Source organism: Carcharodon carcharias, chromosome 30 (genome assembly GCF_017639515.1).
Source record: "Carcharodon carcharias isolate sCarCar2 chromosome 30, sCarCar2.pri, whole genome shotgun sequence".
NCBI lineage: Eukaryota > Metazoa > Chordata > Chondrichthyes > Lamniformes > Lamnidae > Carcharodon > Carcharodon carcharias.
In genome coordinates, this window is record NC_054496.1 from 19,494,714 (window position 1) to 19,513,167 (window position 18,454).

An 18,454-nucleotide genomic window follows, 5' to 3' on the forward strand; every position below is an offset into this window, starting at 1 on the left:
CTTAATGTTCCTGCCTAACACAAATCTATCAATCTAAGATTTGAAATTTTCAATTGAATTAGTCTCAACAGCTTTTTGGGGGAGAATGTTGAGGATTTCCGCCACCCATTTTGTGAAGAAATGCTTCTGAACATCAACCCTGAACACCTAGATCCAATCTTAAGGTCATGCTCCCATGCTCAACACTCTCCCACCAAAGGACATAGCTTCTTTCCATCTTACCTACCAAATCATTTAACCATTTTAAACATTTCAATTAAATCATCCCATAATATCCTATACTTAAGGGAATACAAGGCTAGTCAACATAAACAGAGGGGAAAGTCAGACTCAGTTTCTGCTGGAAGTGCTTGTGTTTAGTTCTCTGGTGATTCATAGAACACATCAAGCAAGAACCCAGGTCTTTATGGTTCAGCTTCCCACCGGTTAATCTCAATGAGCCACCAGGAGAGACAACGTTTCTATTAAATAAGCCTGAGTGGGCTTCCTTTCTGAAACATTTTGAATTCAGGATCGCAAGTATCGGTATCTTGACAAACTTATCTAATTATATTCCAGGGATTGTAAACTGACTTAATATCTTAGTACAGATTCTAAAACTGGATGTTATGTATAAGGTTTTTCTTTTATTTATTCATTTATGGGATGTGGGTGTCGCTGGCTAGGCCAGCATTTACTGCCCATCCCTAATTGCTCTTGAGAAGGTGGTGGTGAGCTGCCTTCTTGAACTGCTGCAGTCAATGTGGTGTAGGTACACCCACAGTGCTGTTAGGGAGGGAGTTCCAGGATTTTGCTGCAGTGATAGTGAAGGAACGGTGATAAAGTTCCAGGTAAGGATGGTGTGTGGCGTGGAGGAAAAATTGCATGTGGTGGTGTTCCCACCCACCTGCTGCCCTTGTACTTCTTGGTGGTAGAGATTGCAAGTTTGTAAGGTACTGTTAAAGGAGCCTTGGTGAGCTGCTCAGTGCATCTTGTAGATGGTACACATACCACTGTGCATTGGTGGTGGAGGGAGTGAATGTTTGTGGATGGGGTGACAATCAAGTGGGCCACTTTGTCCTGGATGGTGTTGAGCTTCTTGAGTGTTGTTGGAGCTACACTTATCCAGACAAGTGGGGGGTATTCCATCACACTCCTGAGCTGTGCCATGTAGATTGTGGACAGGCTTTGTGGAGTCAGGAGGTGAGTTACTCACCACAGGATTCCAAGCCTTTGACTTTCTCTTGTAGCCACAGTATTTAAATGGCTAGTTCAGTCAGTTTCTGGTCAATGGTAACCCCCAGGATGTTGATAGTAGGGGATTCAATGATGATAATGTAATTGAATGTCTAGGGATGATGGTTAGATTGTCTTTTGTTGGAGATAGTTATTGCCTGGCACTTGTGTGGCGGGAATGTTACTTGCCACTTGTCAGCCCACGCCTGGATATTATCCAGTCAAGCTGCATTTGGACATGGACTGCTTCAGTAGCTGAAGAGTCGTGAATGGTGGTAAACATTGTGCAATCTTCAGTGAACATCCCCATTTCTGACCTTATGATGGATGGTAGGTCATTGATGAAGCAGCTGAAGATGGTTGGGCCTAGGACACGACCCAGGGGAAATTCTGCAGTCGTGTCCTGAGACTGAAATGATTGATCTCCAACAAAAGGAACCATTTCCTTTTGTTCTAGTTATGACTCCAAGCAGTGGAGAGCTCTCCTCTTGATTCCCATTGACTCCAGTTTTGCTAGGGTTCCTTGATTCCACACTTGGTCAAATGCTGTCTTGATGTCAAGAGCAGTCACTCTCACTTCACCTCAGGCCAGTACAAGTTATTTCTCACATAATGCTCACAGCTGCCTCAAGGAAGTACATTAGATAAAATATCTTTTGTTGAACTCACCAATATTTTCACTTGATATTGTTCTCTTTCCCTGATCTGGTAAACTCAGACCGGCAGCAATGGCACTGTGTTCCATGGTCTGCAGGAAAATAAAAGCTGAAAGGAGTTGCTGTTCCCTTTCCATACCATCCCACAGGGAATCATTCCCGAGAAGATCACTTGAGTTTGAAATGATTTCCTGTGGAGGAAAAACTATTTTATTTCCATCTTAGTGAACATGGTATAATTTTTAATGTCATTTTTATTTAAAGGTTGTCATTGTTAATTTGATGGCTCTAAACATTGAACACTGAATCACAGAATTGTTACAGTCTAGAAGGAGGCTATTCAGCTGACTGTGTCTGCACTAACTCTCTGAAAGAGCATTCCCCTGGTGCTATTCCCCTGCCTTCTCCCCGTAACCCTGCACATTCTTCCTTTTCAGATAATTGTCTAATTCCCTTCTGAATGCTTCTAATTGAACCTGCCTCCACCACATTCTCAGGCAGTGCTGAACTACTTGCTGTGTGAAAAAGTTTTTCCTCATGTCACTTTTGCTTCTTTTGCCAATTACTTCAAAACTGTGCGCTTTCATTCTCGGTCATTTCATGAGTGCGAACAGTTTCTCCTTATCTACTCTGTCCAAAGCGTCTCATGATTTTGAATACCTCCATCAAATCTCCTCTCAGCTTTCTTTTCTCGAAGGAAAACAGACCTCACTTCTCCAATCTATCATCATAACTGAGGTTCCTCATCACTGGAAGCATTCTTGTGAATCTTTTCTGCACTCTCTCCAATGCCTTCAAAATCTTCCTAAAATGCGGTGCCCAGAACTGGACGCAATACTCCAGTGGAGGCCAAACTAGTGTCTTATACAAGTTCAACATCACCTCCTTGCTCTTGTACCCCAATTAATAAAGCCCATGATATGGTATACTTTATTAACCATGCTCTCCATTTGTCCTGCCACTTTGAATGACCTGCTCACTTAATCTTTTTATTCTTTCATGGGATGTAGGCAGCACTTGGAAGACCATCCCTAAAGACACCCAGGTCCCCCTGCCTCTACACCCTCTTTAGAATTGTACCTTTTATTTTCTATTGTTTCTAAACCAAATGAAGAGCAGCTGTGACTCAATGGGTAACCTTCATGCCTCTAGGTCAGAAGTTGTTGGTTCAAGTCCCGCTCTAGCTACTTGCACACAAAATCCAGACTGACACTCTTAGGGCTTTTAACAATCAAATGCAAAGGTTTGAGGGCTGACCTGATAGAGGATAATGAAAGGGTAAATAGTGATAGATGGTTTCTGCTGGTTGACTTAATTGTTCCCTGGACTTGTTGGGTACTATTGGTATTTGCCTCATGTCACAAGACCAAACAGTACCCACTTGCCCCATACTGACACAAGGACATCACTAAAACAAAATCAGCCAACTCTCACAAAGTAAACGGAATTCGATTGTCTTCGTGGATGGGACAGACAATGTCCTGTGTTGCCCACAGGTCACAAAAGGCTTGGAGTGAACCGCCAGACACTATGTGAGATTGCTTCAAGGCATTCCGAGTTCATACTTGGAATTTCCAGAGAGAGGGTACGAGCTTCAGTCAGTCTCGAGCAGAGAATGTTTAAAGAAGATTGGTAGAATGTGGTGTCAACTACTGAAACATTATCCATGAGCACTTTGAAAGGGAATTAATAGATTCTTGAAGAGGAGGGATGTAAAAGACAATGGGGAGTGATTACAGACATTATGTTCAGACAATGTTGATGCTATGGAGAAAGACAAAAGGACAGAAGGGATGGGCTGAATTGTCTGTTTCTGTGCTGGAACATTCGATAATGCTTCCTTGTTCATTTACTCATTGAGCCAATCAAGGAGCTTCTCCCCTTCCCCTGACCTTTGTTTCAATATAGATTACTGACATGCCCTTTAACTCCATTTATAAGCTGAAGAATTCTAAACTCTTAACCCTTCCACCCATCCCCCACAGCCAAGAACTGAACAATCAACTTTCACTTTAACTGGGAAACTAGGAGTTGGGATAAATGGATCATTTTCAGGCTGGCAAACTGTAAATAGTGGAGTACCTCAGGGATCAGAGCTGGAGCCTGAATGAATGACTTGAATGAAGGCACTTAGTGTATTGTAGCCAAATTTGCTGACAATTTAAAGATAGGTAGGAAAACAAGTTTTGAGAAGGACTCAAAGGGTGGAATTTTCCGTGCCTGTTGGCAGCGGGTGTGTTTGGCAGCGTGAGCGGACAATATGGTGAGGGGGCCAAAAATTGGTTTCACAACATTGTGAAGCCAGTTTACAATTGTTCACTCTGCCCGTCAACAGTGGGCCGCTTTTCCTGCCATCGGACGTCGGGAACTTCATTGTAATACATCTGCATATCATTATAAACCCAGCTCGCCGAAATTATTCCTCCACACTGGATCATGTACAAAAGCAACGTGCACCTGGCGAGCTGCACTTCGCTCGGACTTTGAGGTTTGTTTGCCTACGTTGCTTTAGGCAGCACTCGCAGTCATCAGTGCCAGGCTTCGCAGGCAGTACCACATCACTTTTAGGGGGCTCACGAGGAGGTCTCTACCTACCAGACCAGCCATAAGGCTGCAGAGCTAGCGTTTGCTTGGGGAAGGGGGAGATCAGCCTCAGGCAAGGGAAGAGGCTGCAGGGTGAGGGCTGTACTGGGGATGGAGGGTATCTCAGAGTGTGTGCAGGGGCACATGTTGATCTGTACAAGTGGCATCAAGATAGTGAGGGCCGAGGAGGCAGTTTCCAGGTGGAGCTGTGAAGTTGTGTGTGAGAGAGCGAGTGGTGATGTCTCTTGAGCTGCAGTGAGTAAGAATGTGTGATGGGCTTGAGTGTGTGAGCTTAGAGTGATGAGATAGTTGCCTTACTCTGGTGGCACGTATGAGATCATTCATCCTCTGTCTGCATTGGATGGCCAACCTCTTCTTTGCAGCATTGGCACAGACCACTACTGCCATCGCCTACCAAGCCAGACTGGTGAGATTGCTGGACCTCCTGCGGCCAGAGCTGGGGTAGAGGACATCACAGTGGGCCTTCAGGGTGTCCAAAAGATGCTCGAGGTATACATCAATAAACCGGGGGCTACAGTCTTCTTGCCTTTCGGGGCCATATCTTTTGTGCAGCAGTTCTGGGTTGGTAGCACTGAGAGATGTGCATGCGGCTGCACTTTAAATATGGCACCTGGTGCGAGGAAGTAGTGAGGTGACAGGCAAATGAGAGCCTACCCGCCATCAAAACACATGTTCCTTGCGAATGTGCGATTAATGAAGTAGGATTGGGATGATATGGCGCGAAAAGCTGCCGATGTGGCCAGCAGATAAAATATTAATTTACCTCCTAGTTACCACACTTAATGTAAATCTGGGACTTTTCCACCCAAAGAGTCTGCAAAGGCATATAGAGAAATTAAGTGAGTGGGCAAAAATTTGGCAGATGGAGTATGACATGGGAAAATATGAGGTTGTCCGTTCTTGGGAGAAGAATAGATCAACAGAATATTGTTTAAATGGAGAGATTCTGCAGAATGCTGAGGCACAGAGGGATCTAGGTGTCCTCGTACATGAATCACAAAGTATTAGTATACAGGTACAGCAAATAATTAGAAAGGCACACAGAATGTTGGCCTGTATTGCAAAGGAGATGGAGTATATAAGTAGAGATGCCTTTTGTTTTGGGTCTTATCTCTGTGATGTCACAGAGAAAAGTTAGATGCAGTTGGTGTTTGGAAGCCACTGGGGTCATAAAAGAAAAGCCTGCCAATAGTTGGGGCTTTTAAGCAATGGAGCCAAATCAGAGGGCTATCAGAATTCAAGGGTGGTTTCTTACTTTGAAGTCACTAAGCAAGAAGGCAGTGAGGCCCATGCTGGAGCCGTGGAGTCCATAAGCGTGAGATCTTGTAGGAAACCTTGAGGGTTGCCTGGCCAAATGGTGGTGGAATGATCCCAAGAAATCTCATGCTTCGGAGAATGTCAGGAACACATTTTGTTCTAAACGTGAAATATTGCGTTGTTCTTTCAGTTAATAATTGGGAGTTCAAATTTCTTTTTAAACCATTACCAGTCTCCACGGATATCGTAACAATGCCTAGAGAAAGGAAGGATATGTATGCATTCGGGGTAGCTCAGAGAGCTTTCACCAGGCTGACTCCTGAGGAAATGTTGAGCAGGTCGGGCCTATGCTCATTGAAGTTTAGAAGAATGAGAGGTGATCTTAATGAAACATATAAGATTCTGAAATGGTTTGATAGGATGTTTCCCCCTTGTGGGAGTCTAGAACTTGGGGATACAGAAATGAGGAAGAATTTCTCCCAGAGGGTTGTCAATCTTTGGAATTCTCTTCCCCAGAGTGCAATGGAAGCTGGATCATAGAAAATATTCAAGGCTGAGTTAGATAGATTTTTGATCCACAAAGGAGGCATCGTCATTTGCCTACCCTTGATTTGAGGCTACTCAGGGTTGTGAGTTTCTGCCATGAGTCTTCATGTGACTGAACAGGCCGATTCTCAACCCTCATATCTTTGGGCATATGGGTTAGGATGTCCCATGAAGCAGTGGGACTCAGATTGCAGGTTTTGCTTCCCTTTTGCTCCCTTCTTTTCTCCCATTCTGCCTCATCATTAACACATTGTGACTCAAAAGCTTGATGTCGTAAATCAGCAAATTCCTCCCAATCAATAATGTCAATACTGCCATGCTTCAGAGTGTCTTTGAAACATTTTCTTTTTCCTTCTCTGGAATGTTGACCATTTGAGAGTTGAGAAAACAGAACCTTGCAAGGTAGATGGTTTTTGCCCTCCAATTGATTTTGCCGGAGTTTTGCCTGAATGCTTATGAAACTGACATCAAAAAGGATACCAGTGTTTGTTCAACGGTCCTCCCATTGAATCTGGAGGATGTGGTGGAGACATGCTGATGGAATTTCTCTAGTGCCCTAAAGTGCCGCTGATACACAGACCAGGTCTCACTGCAGTACAGGACTGTGGTGATGACAACTTCTCTGTACACTAGGACTTTTGTTGACTTGCGGAGGCCTTTGTTGTCAACAAATTGCTACTGTAATATTAGACAGCAGCTGACACAGCTGCTCTGGTGTTAGACCTCCTCATCAATGGTGGCCTTTTGAGAGAGGGGGCTGCCGAGTCATGGGAAGTGCTCAACATATTCCAGAGTCTCTCCTTCAGCATCTATGGGAGGTGGAATATTTGGCTGACAAGGTATCAATTAATGTATGAGTTTTGTTTGGCAACGTTCAAGAATAGGCCACGTTTCATGTATGCAGGATTGAAGAGATCAAGATTAGCTGGAAAATCTGATGCAGAGTGGGCAATGACACTGCAGTCACCTACAAACTGTAATGCTGGTCAGTTCAGTTTGGTTTGGCACGGAGGCAGCTGGCACTTAAGAGTTTTCCATCTATTTGATACTGACACCAAAGGGCAGTTGATATTTGATGAGGTGAATAGGCAGACTGTAAATAGTCGTTTGGTGGTAGAGAACTTGAGTATTGTCGAAAAAAGTGACATGTCGATGCTTTGTGTCTTGCACTCATCAGGACACTTCATAAGAATACCAATTTAAGGGGAAAACAACAATTTATACTGTATGAGAAGGGAGTGCTAATTGTTTGGCAAGTGGACTCTGATTGGTTGAGGCCATGGAGAATGCATCAGTAATGTTGACTGACAGTTAACTGCCAGGCATTGTTTGAAATTTAATCCAGGCAGCTTGACCCTGAATAGTCAGGGCATTGCCCTGAAGAATGAGTCAGCAAATGGCTGTCACTTGTTTTGTTTTTGCACTTGCCATCCAATCAGCACTCTCTTCTCATACCATATAAATTGATGTTTTCCCCTTATATTGGTGTTCTTGTGTCCTGATGAGTGCAAGACAAAAAGCTTTGACATGTTTCTTTTCTCGGCAATAGAATGTAAATAGTATGGGGGCTATCACACAGTGATTGTTTGACCCCAGTTCAGATTTTGAAGGCATATGTTTCAGATCTCCCACTCACGACAGTTGCAGTCATACCATCACGAAGCAATTTCAGGATTGTGATAATGTTTCTTGGACATCAAAATCTTTGGAGCACAATCCACAGAGCCTTGCAATTTACTGAGTCAAATGCTTTGGTCAGATCAGTGGTGAAATGAATTTCTGGGAGTGAAGGGTTACAGGGAGCAGACAGGTTCTGATCTTAAGGCTATGATCCTATTGACTGGCAGTGCAGGTTTGAGGGACCTTACGTACTACTTGTGATACAATGAAGAATGTGTCACTACAGACCTGCCAAGGTAGTGCTCCACTCTGTTTCTGCCACTGCTCATCAGTCAGCTTAATTATGGAATTAATCTCTGAACAAAATGTGCGGAACGCAATATGGGACATCTGTGTGAAGAAGAGAAAAGAGGCATCAAAATCTTCTTAGGGAGTCAGTGAACTTAAGTTCACTTAAAATCACTTGTATCACAAAAGCTTTTGAGGTCAGTGCATGAATTTATGGATTACATTTATGCACAGATCACATATGTAGGCACATAGATCACAGACATATACACTATTACATACATCTTTTATGTGTAAAAACATATGCAGATCATACAGATGCATGTATTACAAAAGGGTACATAGATCACAACAACTTGCATTTATATAGCAATCTTAACATATAATCAAGCATTTCAACATACTTCAGACAAAATATAACACACCATGTAAGGAGATAACAAAACAGGTGACCAAAAGCTTGGTCATGGAATGTACGTTTTAAGGAGTGATCTAAAGAAGGGAGGGGTAGAGAGGCAGGGAGGTTCAGGGAGAGACTTTCTCATGGTTACTATCGGTGAAGCAAAAGAAATGGGATGTGCAAGAGGCCAGAAATGCAGGTGTGCAGAGATCTTGGAGGACTGTAGGGCTGGAGGAGGTTACAGAGATCTGGAGGGATGAGGCTATGGAGGGATTTAAACACAGGAATGACAATTTTAAAATCAAACATTACTGAACAGGGTGCCAATGTAGGTCAGCAAGCACAGCGGCGATGGGTGAGCAGAAATAATTCACATTAGGATGGTGTTAGTTGGAAGTTTTGGAATAGTCTAGTCTGGAGATAACAAAGGCAAGGACGAGAGCCTTAGTAACAGATGTGTGGAGGCTGGGTTAGAGGTTGGCAATGTAATGGAGGTGATCTGGATGATGGAGTTGTTGAGGCTGTGAACGGTCTGATTCTATCAGACAGATACACAGATTACACATATGTACATGCACAAAGATAGATCATCAATATTCACATATACACAAAACAACTGAAGCATAATTTTTTGTAAACTTGTATCTGCACCTGGTGACATCTTGTGAGTGGCGCATTGTTTTGTGAATGATTTTCTCAACTGATTTAGTTAACAACTATCTCTTGTTTTTATGGAAAACCATATGAAGTGATGTTTATTTTCATTTTTTTAAGCATCTAAGCAAAGGGAGGAAATAAAAACCCTGCTTTTAGTGGCACTGCAAGAAGTGCAATGGGCTAGGATTCAGTCCCCTCACTTCTGGGGCCGGATTTGATCCAGCACAGACTTAGTCCTCGTGGCTGTCAGGATCCTGCATAAAATGGATCTCAATCTGGTTCCCAGAGGATGTGGGATTCCAGCACAAAATATCCTAATCTCCCTAATTGAAAATCTCACCTCAAGAGATGGCAGAACATCTGGAGTAGGAGATGGGAAAATGCTCCACTGGTGCTGTAGTGGGTGCTCTGCTGAGGTTGATATTAAGGGACATCGTTGAAGTGGAGTGGAAAGAGCTTTCTTCTCATATCTAACTGTACTAAAACCTGACCTGGGAATGTTTAATGCAGACACTGTGAGTCTGAAATGGAAAATGTTTCAGTTGCCAGCAATAAAACAAAACACAGAAACTTGATTAAGAAAAGAATAGTCATTGATGGTTATTCCTGCAGCTATTTTATCTGGGATATATTGTTGGGTACAGGGTATATAGAACAATATAAACCAATAGCACAAGAGGAGGCCATTGGTCCCATTGTGTCTGTGCTGGATTTTTCAAAAAAATGCTAAACTTATCCCCTGTCCCACTCTCTTTCTGTAACTCTCTACCCTCATGTGCTTCAATGGTACATTTGCTCTTCCCTGATAAAGTATAATCTTAGCCATTCCTTATGACCTGAGGATCTCATGCTCCAGTAACCCTTTCTGGAAATAAATTTCTCCTCAACTCTTTCTTTCAATGGAATATAAGAAGTTGAAGTTCGTGACAAATCACTGATTCTGTGCTGTGGAGGAGCCAGTTATCACTGAGAGCAACTTTCAGATTTCCCATTTAACTTCACACTTAAGGACCACAGAAATTGATATCAGTTTTATATGGTAAAGCTGATGAGCACTGATAGTTTCACTGTCATTACAACCACAAATACTGGACCAATATTTCATATCCACTGTATCAAAATCCTTCGTAATTTTATAAACCTCTATTAAATCTCCTCTTTGTCTGCTCTGTGCTGGTAATAGTCTTGGTATTTCAAGCTTCTTCCCAACATCATAATGCCCCATCATCATAAATACCTGTCCTGTTAACTTGTTCAAGCTGCATCGGTTCATGTTGTTCCTGTTTAATTCTGTGAAATCAGGAAGACATTTAATATGTAGTCAAACAGAGGAAAAACAAATGAGAATTCGACAAACGAGAATTGTGAGATTTATTGGAACATTGAGTCATTTCTCAGCCTGGTGACTCAGTGCAATGTCTCAGCACAGCGCAGTGTGAGCACAGCCCAGTGATATCACATGCATCCCAGAATCAGAAGATTATGGTTCAAGTCCCACTCCAGAGACTTGAGCACAAAATCTAGGCTGACACACCTGTGCAGTACTGAGGGACTGCTGCACTGTTAGAGGTGCCATCTGTTGAATGAAATGTTAAGCCAAGGCTCTATCCAAATCAGGAGCGCCTGTGACTTGGAGATGATAATATTCCCACGTAACTGATGTCTTTCTCCTTTTAGAAGGTAGAGAGTGCAGGTTTCAGTTTGCTAGATATTTAATGTTGAATAAAAGTTATAGGAAAAATGAATATTAAATTTCTGTCATCTCTCAAAAACTATTGCGAAGCCAAAGGTCTAGTCCAGCCTTGTGGTGTAGTTGCAGGAAACAGAGAGAACATGTTCACATAAACCACAGCTACCTCGACTACAGCTCCTCACACCCCGCTTCCTGTAAGGACTCCATCCCATTCTCTCAGTTCCTTCGCCTCCGTCGCATCTGTTCTGATGATGCCACTTTCCAAAACAGTTCCTCTGACATGTCTTCCTTCTTCCTTAATCGAGGTTTTCCACCATGGTGATTGACAGGGCCCTCAACCGTGTCCGGCTCATCTCCCGTGCATCCGCCCTCACTCCTTCCTCTCCCTCCCAGAATCAGGATAGGGTCCCCCTTGTCCTCACTTATCACCCCACCAGCCTCCGCGTATAAAGGATCATCCTCCGCCATTTCTGCCAACTCCAGCATGATGCCACCACCAAACACATCTTCCTTTCGCCCCCACCCTGGCGGCATTCTGCATGGATCATTCCCTCTGGGACATCCTAGTCCATTACTCCATCATCCCCTACACAGCAACCCCCTCCCACTGCACCTCCCCATGCAACCGCAGAAGGTGTAACACCTGCCCCTTTACTTCCCCCCTCCTCACCGTCCAAGGGCCCAAATACTCCTTTCAAGTGAAGTAGCATTTCACTTGCACTTCCCTCAATTTAGTCTACTGCATTTGTTGCTCCTAATGTAGTCTCCTCTACATTGCAGAGACCAAATACAGACTGAGTGACCGCTTTGTGGAACACCTTTGGTTTGTCCGCAAGCATGACCCAGACCTCCCTGTTGCTTGCCATTTCAACACACCACCCTGCTCTCAAGCCCGTCCTTGGCCGGCTGCAATGTTCCAGTGAAGCTCAACGCAAACTGGAGGAACAGCACCTCATCTTCCAACGAGGCACCCTACAGCCTTCCAGACTCAACATTGAGTTCAACAACTTCAGATCATGAACTTTCTTCCATCCCCACCCCCTTTCTGATCCCCCTTTTCCCAATAATTTATATATTTTTTAAATATATTTTTCCCTTCCCACCTATTTTTAAATTTATTTTGATCTATCGTTTTTTCTCCACCTTTTAGCCCATTTCGATCCCTTCCCCCCACCCCACCCCTAGTAGGGCCATCTGTCACTTGCTTGTCCTGCTTTCTACCCTTAAATGTCACCATTAGCATATTCCTTGCATAATATCACCATCGTCAACACCCCTTTGTTCTTTTGTCTATGACACCTTTGGCAATCTCTTCTTTGCCTCTACCTATCACTGGCCCTCTATCCAGCTCTACCTGTCCCACCCCCCTCAACCAGCTTTTATTTCACCACATTTCTATATTTCTTTAGTTTTGATGAAGAGTCACACGGACTCGAAACGTTAGCTGTGTTCCTCTCTACAGATGCTGTCAGATCGGCTGACTTTTTCCAGCTATTTTTGTTTTTGTTTCAGTAAGCAGTATTTTGCTTTCACATAAACCATGATGACTCTGGTTGTGAATGATAACTTTTTCACATTGGAAAAGGTGATATAGGCTCCTAATATGAAGAAGTCAATTCCATTTAATACAATAGTGATACAATACCCATCACTGTTCTTAGTCTTTTCTTTAATTCTCCTCTCCATTGCTCATTGTGTTGTGTGTTACCCTTCGCAAGTTTTGAATCCCTGTGTAACACACAATAGACTATGTTCTTCTGTCATTAACAGATAATGTATAGAAAGGGGAATCTCATAAATGATAACCTTATACAAGGCGTACAACATTAGGAAGGACAGTACAAAACAAAGAATGAAGACCTATAGCACGATTTATTATGGGATTCATTACAGTGTGATAGTCAAGTCCTTGTAAAGAAAAAATTTATCAGCATCAAGAAGTGAAAGACGGATGAAGGTTTTAGATGTTGCCTCTCCAGCAGAATAGACTTTACCTTGGCACTGAGTCTTTGCTTTATTGGTAAAAGTACGTTCTCTGGTAAATCCTTCATTACATGTGCAGTAGAAATTCCCGAATGTGTTGGTGCATGTTGTATGCAAACCACATGGGTCCGTCACACACTCATCAATATCTGAAATACAAAATAACCTTACAATCTCCCTGAACACCTTCATGTACTGATCATTTCCCAGCCCTGCTCGAGCTTCTGCCTTAAGAGAATACTGTCGGAGACTGAATCCTCCAGGACAGTGACTTGGAGTTGAGTAGAATCTGTAGTTGTAAAAAGGGAGTTACAAAAATGCAATGTAGTTAGTTAAATATATTTTTTCATGTTATTGTTGAAAGTGTGGTAGTATACTTGGGGGGAGGGGTAGTATAAAGGGTTAACAGTTGGGATATGATAATGTATGACGTAGATTATGATGTACCATTGACATCAGTCAGACATGTGTTAGACCCTCTCTCTCTCTTGAAAGAGGTTGGAGTCATGCCTGGGAGCAACATACTCTATAACCTGTTTAGAGGCAGTAGTAATAAATGAGTGTTAAGCAGATAATGCAAATGTCTGCAGACTGCCTATTAACCAAGTCCCAAGGTCTAGAGTCCAGTGATATTTACCTTCCTGTGCCATGGCTCAATTTCTGGAGTCGTCAAACTCAGAATTTGATCCCCATTCAGCACAATGTTCAGCAAGTGTTGTGCTGGGAGGAGATACTGATAATAGGGGCAGAGAATGGCTTTGACCAAGTTTCTCACCTCCTGATAGCAGTGACCATTCGCCCTCCAATTTCTTGTTGAACTATTCAATCCTTCTGGATGAAACTTAATACTGTGGCTTGGTGGCCTATATTACTGGGTTTATAATCCAGAGTCCTGGATTAATACTCCCATAGCATGGGTTCAAATTCTACCATAACACGTGGGAGATTTAAAATAAAGAAGTCAGGAATAAGGAGCATCCATGAAGAATGTTGACCAGGAATTCCTGGATTGTTCAAAAAGTCAGTGTTATTCAGTGATGTTTTTTAAGGAAGGAAATCTGCTAACTTTACCCTATGTGACTCCAGACCCCTCTCTCTCCCCCAGCAGTGTTGCTGCTACATAACTACCTTCTAAAAAGGCCTAGTAAGCCACTCAGCTGTGCTCAAGAAGGTAGCTTGCTAGCACCTTCTCAAGGGCAATTTGGGATAGACAATAAATGCCGGTGATGTTCACATCCTGAATGAATTTAAAACAAGGAGAGTTGGAAAATGGAACAGGGGGAGACGTATGATAGATGAGTTCAAAGCTATATTGTCTACTCGTTAACTCTGAAGGTGAAGCAAATCCAATCGTTAAATATTTCTGAGGTGCCAAAAATTCACAATTTTCTTCTGATAGCAGTGAGTGGGCTGTCACCCCTTGGGTTGATGCCTTCTGATAAACTCTGCACCATTTCAGTTTTCTGCTATGGTGGGTATGGTACTGTAGGTTAATTGATTGAAGAATCATAAATCTTGCAGCACAAAAGGAGGCCATTTGGCGCATTGTACCTGTTTCATTGCTGCAATTATACTACAGTTTCGTGTTAGATGCCAGGATCTTTGCATTTTAACCACACTTGGGAGTTTGTAACTCAAGGGAAGGGTGAATGGGAATCCACTTTGTAATTTTGACTAATTTGTATTTTCAGTGTGGAGATTCACCAACTGAGAGCACCTCTTGGTGATTAGTTGAAGGTCCCCTGGGAAATGGTGTCCATTACAATGATGTGGCCCCGATGGGGGAAGCCTTATGTCTGGAGAGTGCATTTCTAAGATAAAGTATTAAGTGGCTAATTACCATTTTCCCAATCTATCTATTTTGTTTACCCTCTATTGACAACAATTAATTGTACAACTTTGTAACTTCCTCAAGCATACAGATGTTTCCTGTATTTCATCAAGATCGGTCAAATCAAATTTAGCTCTTTACTGGATTGAACTTCCTTAGATTAATGCTGAAGAACTAATATGCACTTTTTAAGTTGGCGGTTATGGAGGAGCTATCTGTAGAACGTGACACTGTGCATATTGACAAGGGGAGTGAATCTCACTATTGGTAGTGTTCCATTTCTAAATAAACTGAAAAGAAAGAAGGACTTTCAGTTTTACAGAACCTTTCACAGATTCAGAATGTTCTAAAGCATTTTACAGCCAATGAAGTACCTTTTTATTGAAGTCTTCTGGACTTAACATTGAGTTCAACAACTTCAGATAATGAACTCTCTCCTCCATCCCCTCCCCCTTTCTGATCCCCCTTTTTCCAATAATTTATATATTTTTTAAATATATTTTTCCCTTCCCACCTATTTTTAAATTTATTTTGACCTATCGTTTTATCTCCACCTTTTAGCCCATTTTGATCCCTTCCCCCCACCCCACCCCCATTAGGGCCATCTGTCACTTGCTTGTCCTGCTTTCTACCCTTAAATGTCACCATTAGCATATTCCTTGGATAATATCACCACCATCGACATTGTCATTATTATACAACACTAGAAACTAGAACACAATGTCTAAGCTGACACTCCAGTGCTGTACTGAGGGAGCACTAATGGAGAGGCCGTTGTTTGGGTTGAGAAATTCAACCAAATCTGCCCTCTCAGGTGGATATCAAATATCCCACAGCACTACAAAGAAGAGCAGGTGAGTTCTCCCCAATTTTTTATCCCCCAAACAACACCATGAATAAAGATGACCAGTATCTGGTCATTATCTCATTGCTACTTGTGGGATCATGCTGCCTGTAAATTAGCCACTGCATCTTCTCATTACAGCAGTGACTGCACTTCAAAAGCTCTTAATTAGCTGCAGTCCACTTTGGGAAATCCCAAGGTTATGACAGGTATTTTGCAAAATGCAAGTCTGTTTAAATGACCTGGACAAGGCTCAAGAAATATTGGCTGTAGCTTCGTGGGTGATAGGGACCACTAAATGATCAAGTTTAATGTGATTTCATCAAAGCCTTCTAATTTTAATAAGGTTGCATTCAAAGTGATAAAGTATCAGAACAAATGGATTAGAGGAAATAGATTATCAACATTTCCATAGAAGTCAAATAGAAGTACTTTAGAATAATGGTGTTGGACATAGAGGAAAAATACATGCATATTTCCAGCTTGTACAGAGAAAGGCCTGGTATGTGAACAGTTTTTTTACCATGGCAGTTCATCCGGCTGGTAAAGTTAGTTTTTCCTAATTGATTGAAGAAGCCTTTCTTACAGGTACAGTAGTAACTCGCCTGTGTATTGTAACAGTCTGTGTTAGAACCACACCTTGCAGATGAAGTATATTCATTATCACCACACTCGTTGTCATCTGAAAAGAAGAAAAACACGTTAGAAGGTTCCTTTTACCTTTTGTTAAATGAAGGGTCACATAGAAACCAATGATTTTTTCTCTCTCTCTTTTGGTTTTAAAGAGGGGATTACCATTTTGAAATGATAATCGTGAAAAGTGCAGATATAATAAGATAATTTTATGCACTACTTCTGAATTCTACCTCAGCTGGTAACACGAGGGCCGGATTTTCATAGAGTCATGGGGACGCTGTGCCTTATACAAATGACACTGGGACCCAGATCCAGAAGTCTCACCCATCCTTTTCCAACAGACCTTATTTTCGCCGGTAAGGGAAAGGAGATGGAGTGTGATTCACACATAGGGGAAACCCAGATCCAGTAGTGCTGAGCTCAAACAGACTCCATTTTCTCTAGAGTGAGGTGCGTTTCCCACAGTATGAGACTTATGGTTTTTAAAAGTAGGTGTGAATGGTTATAAAACATGGATAAGGTGGGTGGACTTGTCAAGCAGTTAAAAAGCAACCTGCTGTGTTTCTGAGTTGAAAGAATTGGTGTTTGCAGTTTGAATAGCTGTTTGTTGACATAATGTTAAGAGCTATCATTATTGTATTATTACTGCTTTACTGCTTCCACAACCCATCATTATCACAATTGGAGGCATGTCAGTTCACAGTTTGATTGACAGCTCCAAGAGGTCAAGAAGGGATTAGCTATCTTTGATGTAGGATTATGATTACAATGGTTTGTTCTTATAGGAGATTAAGTACTTGAGGAGGGGATTTAAATACATTAAATGGACTTTTATCAACAAGAGTGATTTTTTTTTAATGTAGTGAAGTCTGTAATAGATACTTTGAACTTCATTTTATTTCATCTCAGCATGGTTCCTGAGGAGTGCCCATGGTGGATACCGGGAGAATTTGTATAGAGAGTGTTGAATTGGTGCTAACTTGGTATAGGGGCTATGGGGATGAGTGGGGGTGGGGGGGGGGCATAGGTTGGCATAGAGAGTATGAGGGGCTATTGGGCACAGGTGGAGGGGCATGGGTTGGCATGAGTTGGCATGGATGAGGCATGGGGAGTGAGTGAGCGGTGAGTGGGTGTGAGGTGTGAGAGATAGAGGCCTAATATTAAATAAAACAACTGGGCCAAAGCTCCAGAGCACAGAAGCGGGTTTTCTAACCAGCCCCCATTTGGCACTCTGCAGCCCCTGTGGCTGCCTCTGAACTGTTTCTTGGGGCAGTTGGCCTGACTGCAACCCACCACCACCCTTGCCCCCCTTCCAGAAAAAAAGATCCTGTTATTCAGGACACTTATTCCTGAGGCAGGTGCCGCAAGCTGAGGAATTTCCCAATTCTGCACACCTACCTCAGGAGCAAAGGTCCAGGCCTAGACATTCCAAAAACATGTTCCATGGCAATAGAAGGAACTATATATGGCCAAGTCAGGATAGTGAAGAGAAACTTGGAGGTGATGGGGTTCCCATATGCACTTGCTGCCCTTGTCCTTCTGGGCAATTTAAGTTACAATTTTGGGAATCTATAGATGTTTAATCTGAAAGATAAATATTTAAAAATGGCTTATGGATGACCTAAATTTAAAGGCCAAATTTACCACTGCTTTATGAAACAGTCCCTCTGACCTACTTCGCAGCATCTCACCTCCTTGAGGTAACTGATCCTTTAACAGAGGTGTTTCCATCTACCACCTGTCTAGAGGCGTTAGCTCTCTGATTTATTCTTTATGACGGTCCTAGTTACACTCCTTCCTGATGCTGTCACAATCTTTCTGGCTTGGAACAATGTTGCACATGACTGTCCATACCATAGGTAAGTCCTAGGTGCAACTCCTCAGGAAAGTGGAGTTGAGATAGAAGATCAACCATAATTACATTCAACGATGGAGCAGGTATGATGGGCCAAATGTCCTACTCCTGACCATAGAAATGTAGTAAATAGAAGAAGGAGTTGGTCATTCAGCCCTTTGAGCCTGCTCCGCCATTCAGTGATGATGGCTGATCCTCTATTTCAAAAGCCAGACTTCCGCTCTCCTCCCCACATCCCTTGACACCTTTAGAGTCTCGAAATCCACCTATTTCCTTCTTAATTGTATTTAGTGACTTGGCCTCCACAGCGCTCTGTGGTAGGGAATTCCATAGGTTCACCACCGTCTGAATGAAGAAGTTTCTCCTCAT

The 18,454-nt window shown here is 42.6% G+C and overlaps 1 protein-coding gene across 1 annotated transcript in view; it reads right to left on the reverse strand.

Annotated features, from left to right (window-relative positions):
- LOC121271340 (adhesion G protein-coupled receptor E2-like) overlaps window positions 1-18,454 on the reverse strand; it is a 75,361-nt gene that overhangs the window by 44,709 nt on the left and 12,198 nt on the right. Inside the window, exons 3-7 of the mRNA XM_041177279.1 lie at window positions 16,118-16,276; window positions 12,931-13,068; window positions 10,481-10,533; window positions 8,187-8,288; window positions 1,885-2,062 (exon numbers count right to left, since the gene is read on the reverse strand). Of these exons, the coding sequence (XP_041033213.1) occupies window positions 1,885-2,062; window positions 8,187-8,288; window positions 10,481-10,533; window positions 12,931-13,068; window positions 16,118-16,276 (630 nt within the window). The remainder of the gene's footprint in view (window positions 1-1,884; window positions 2,063-8,186; window positions 8,289-10,480; window positions 10,534-12,930; window positions 13,069-16,117; window positions 16,277-18,454) is intronic.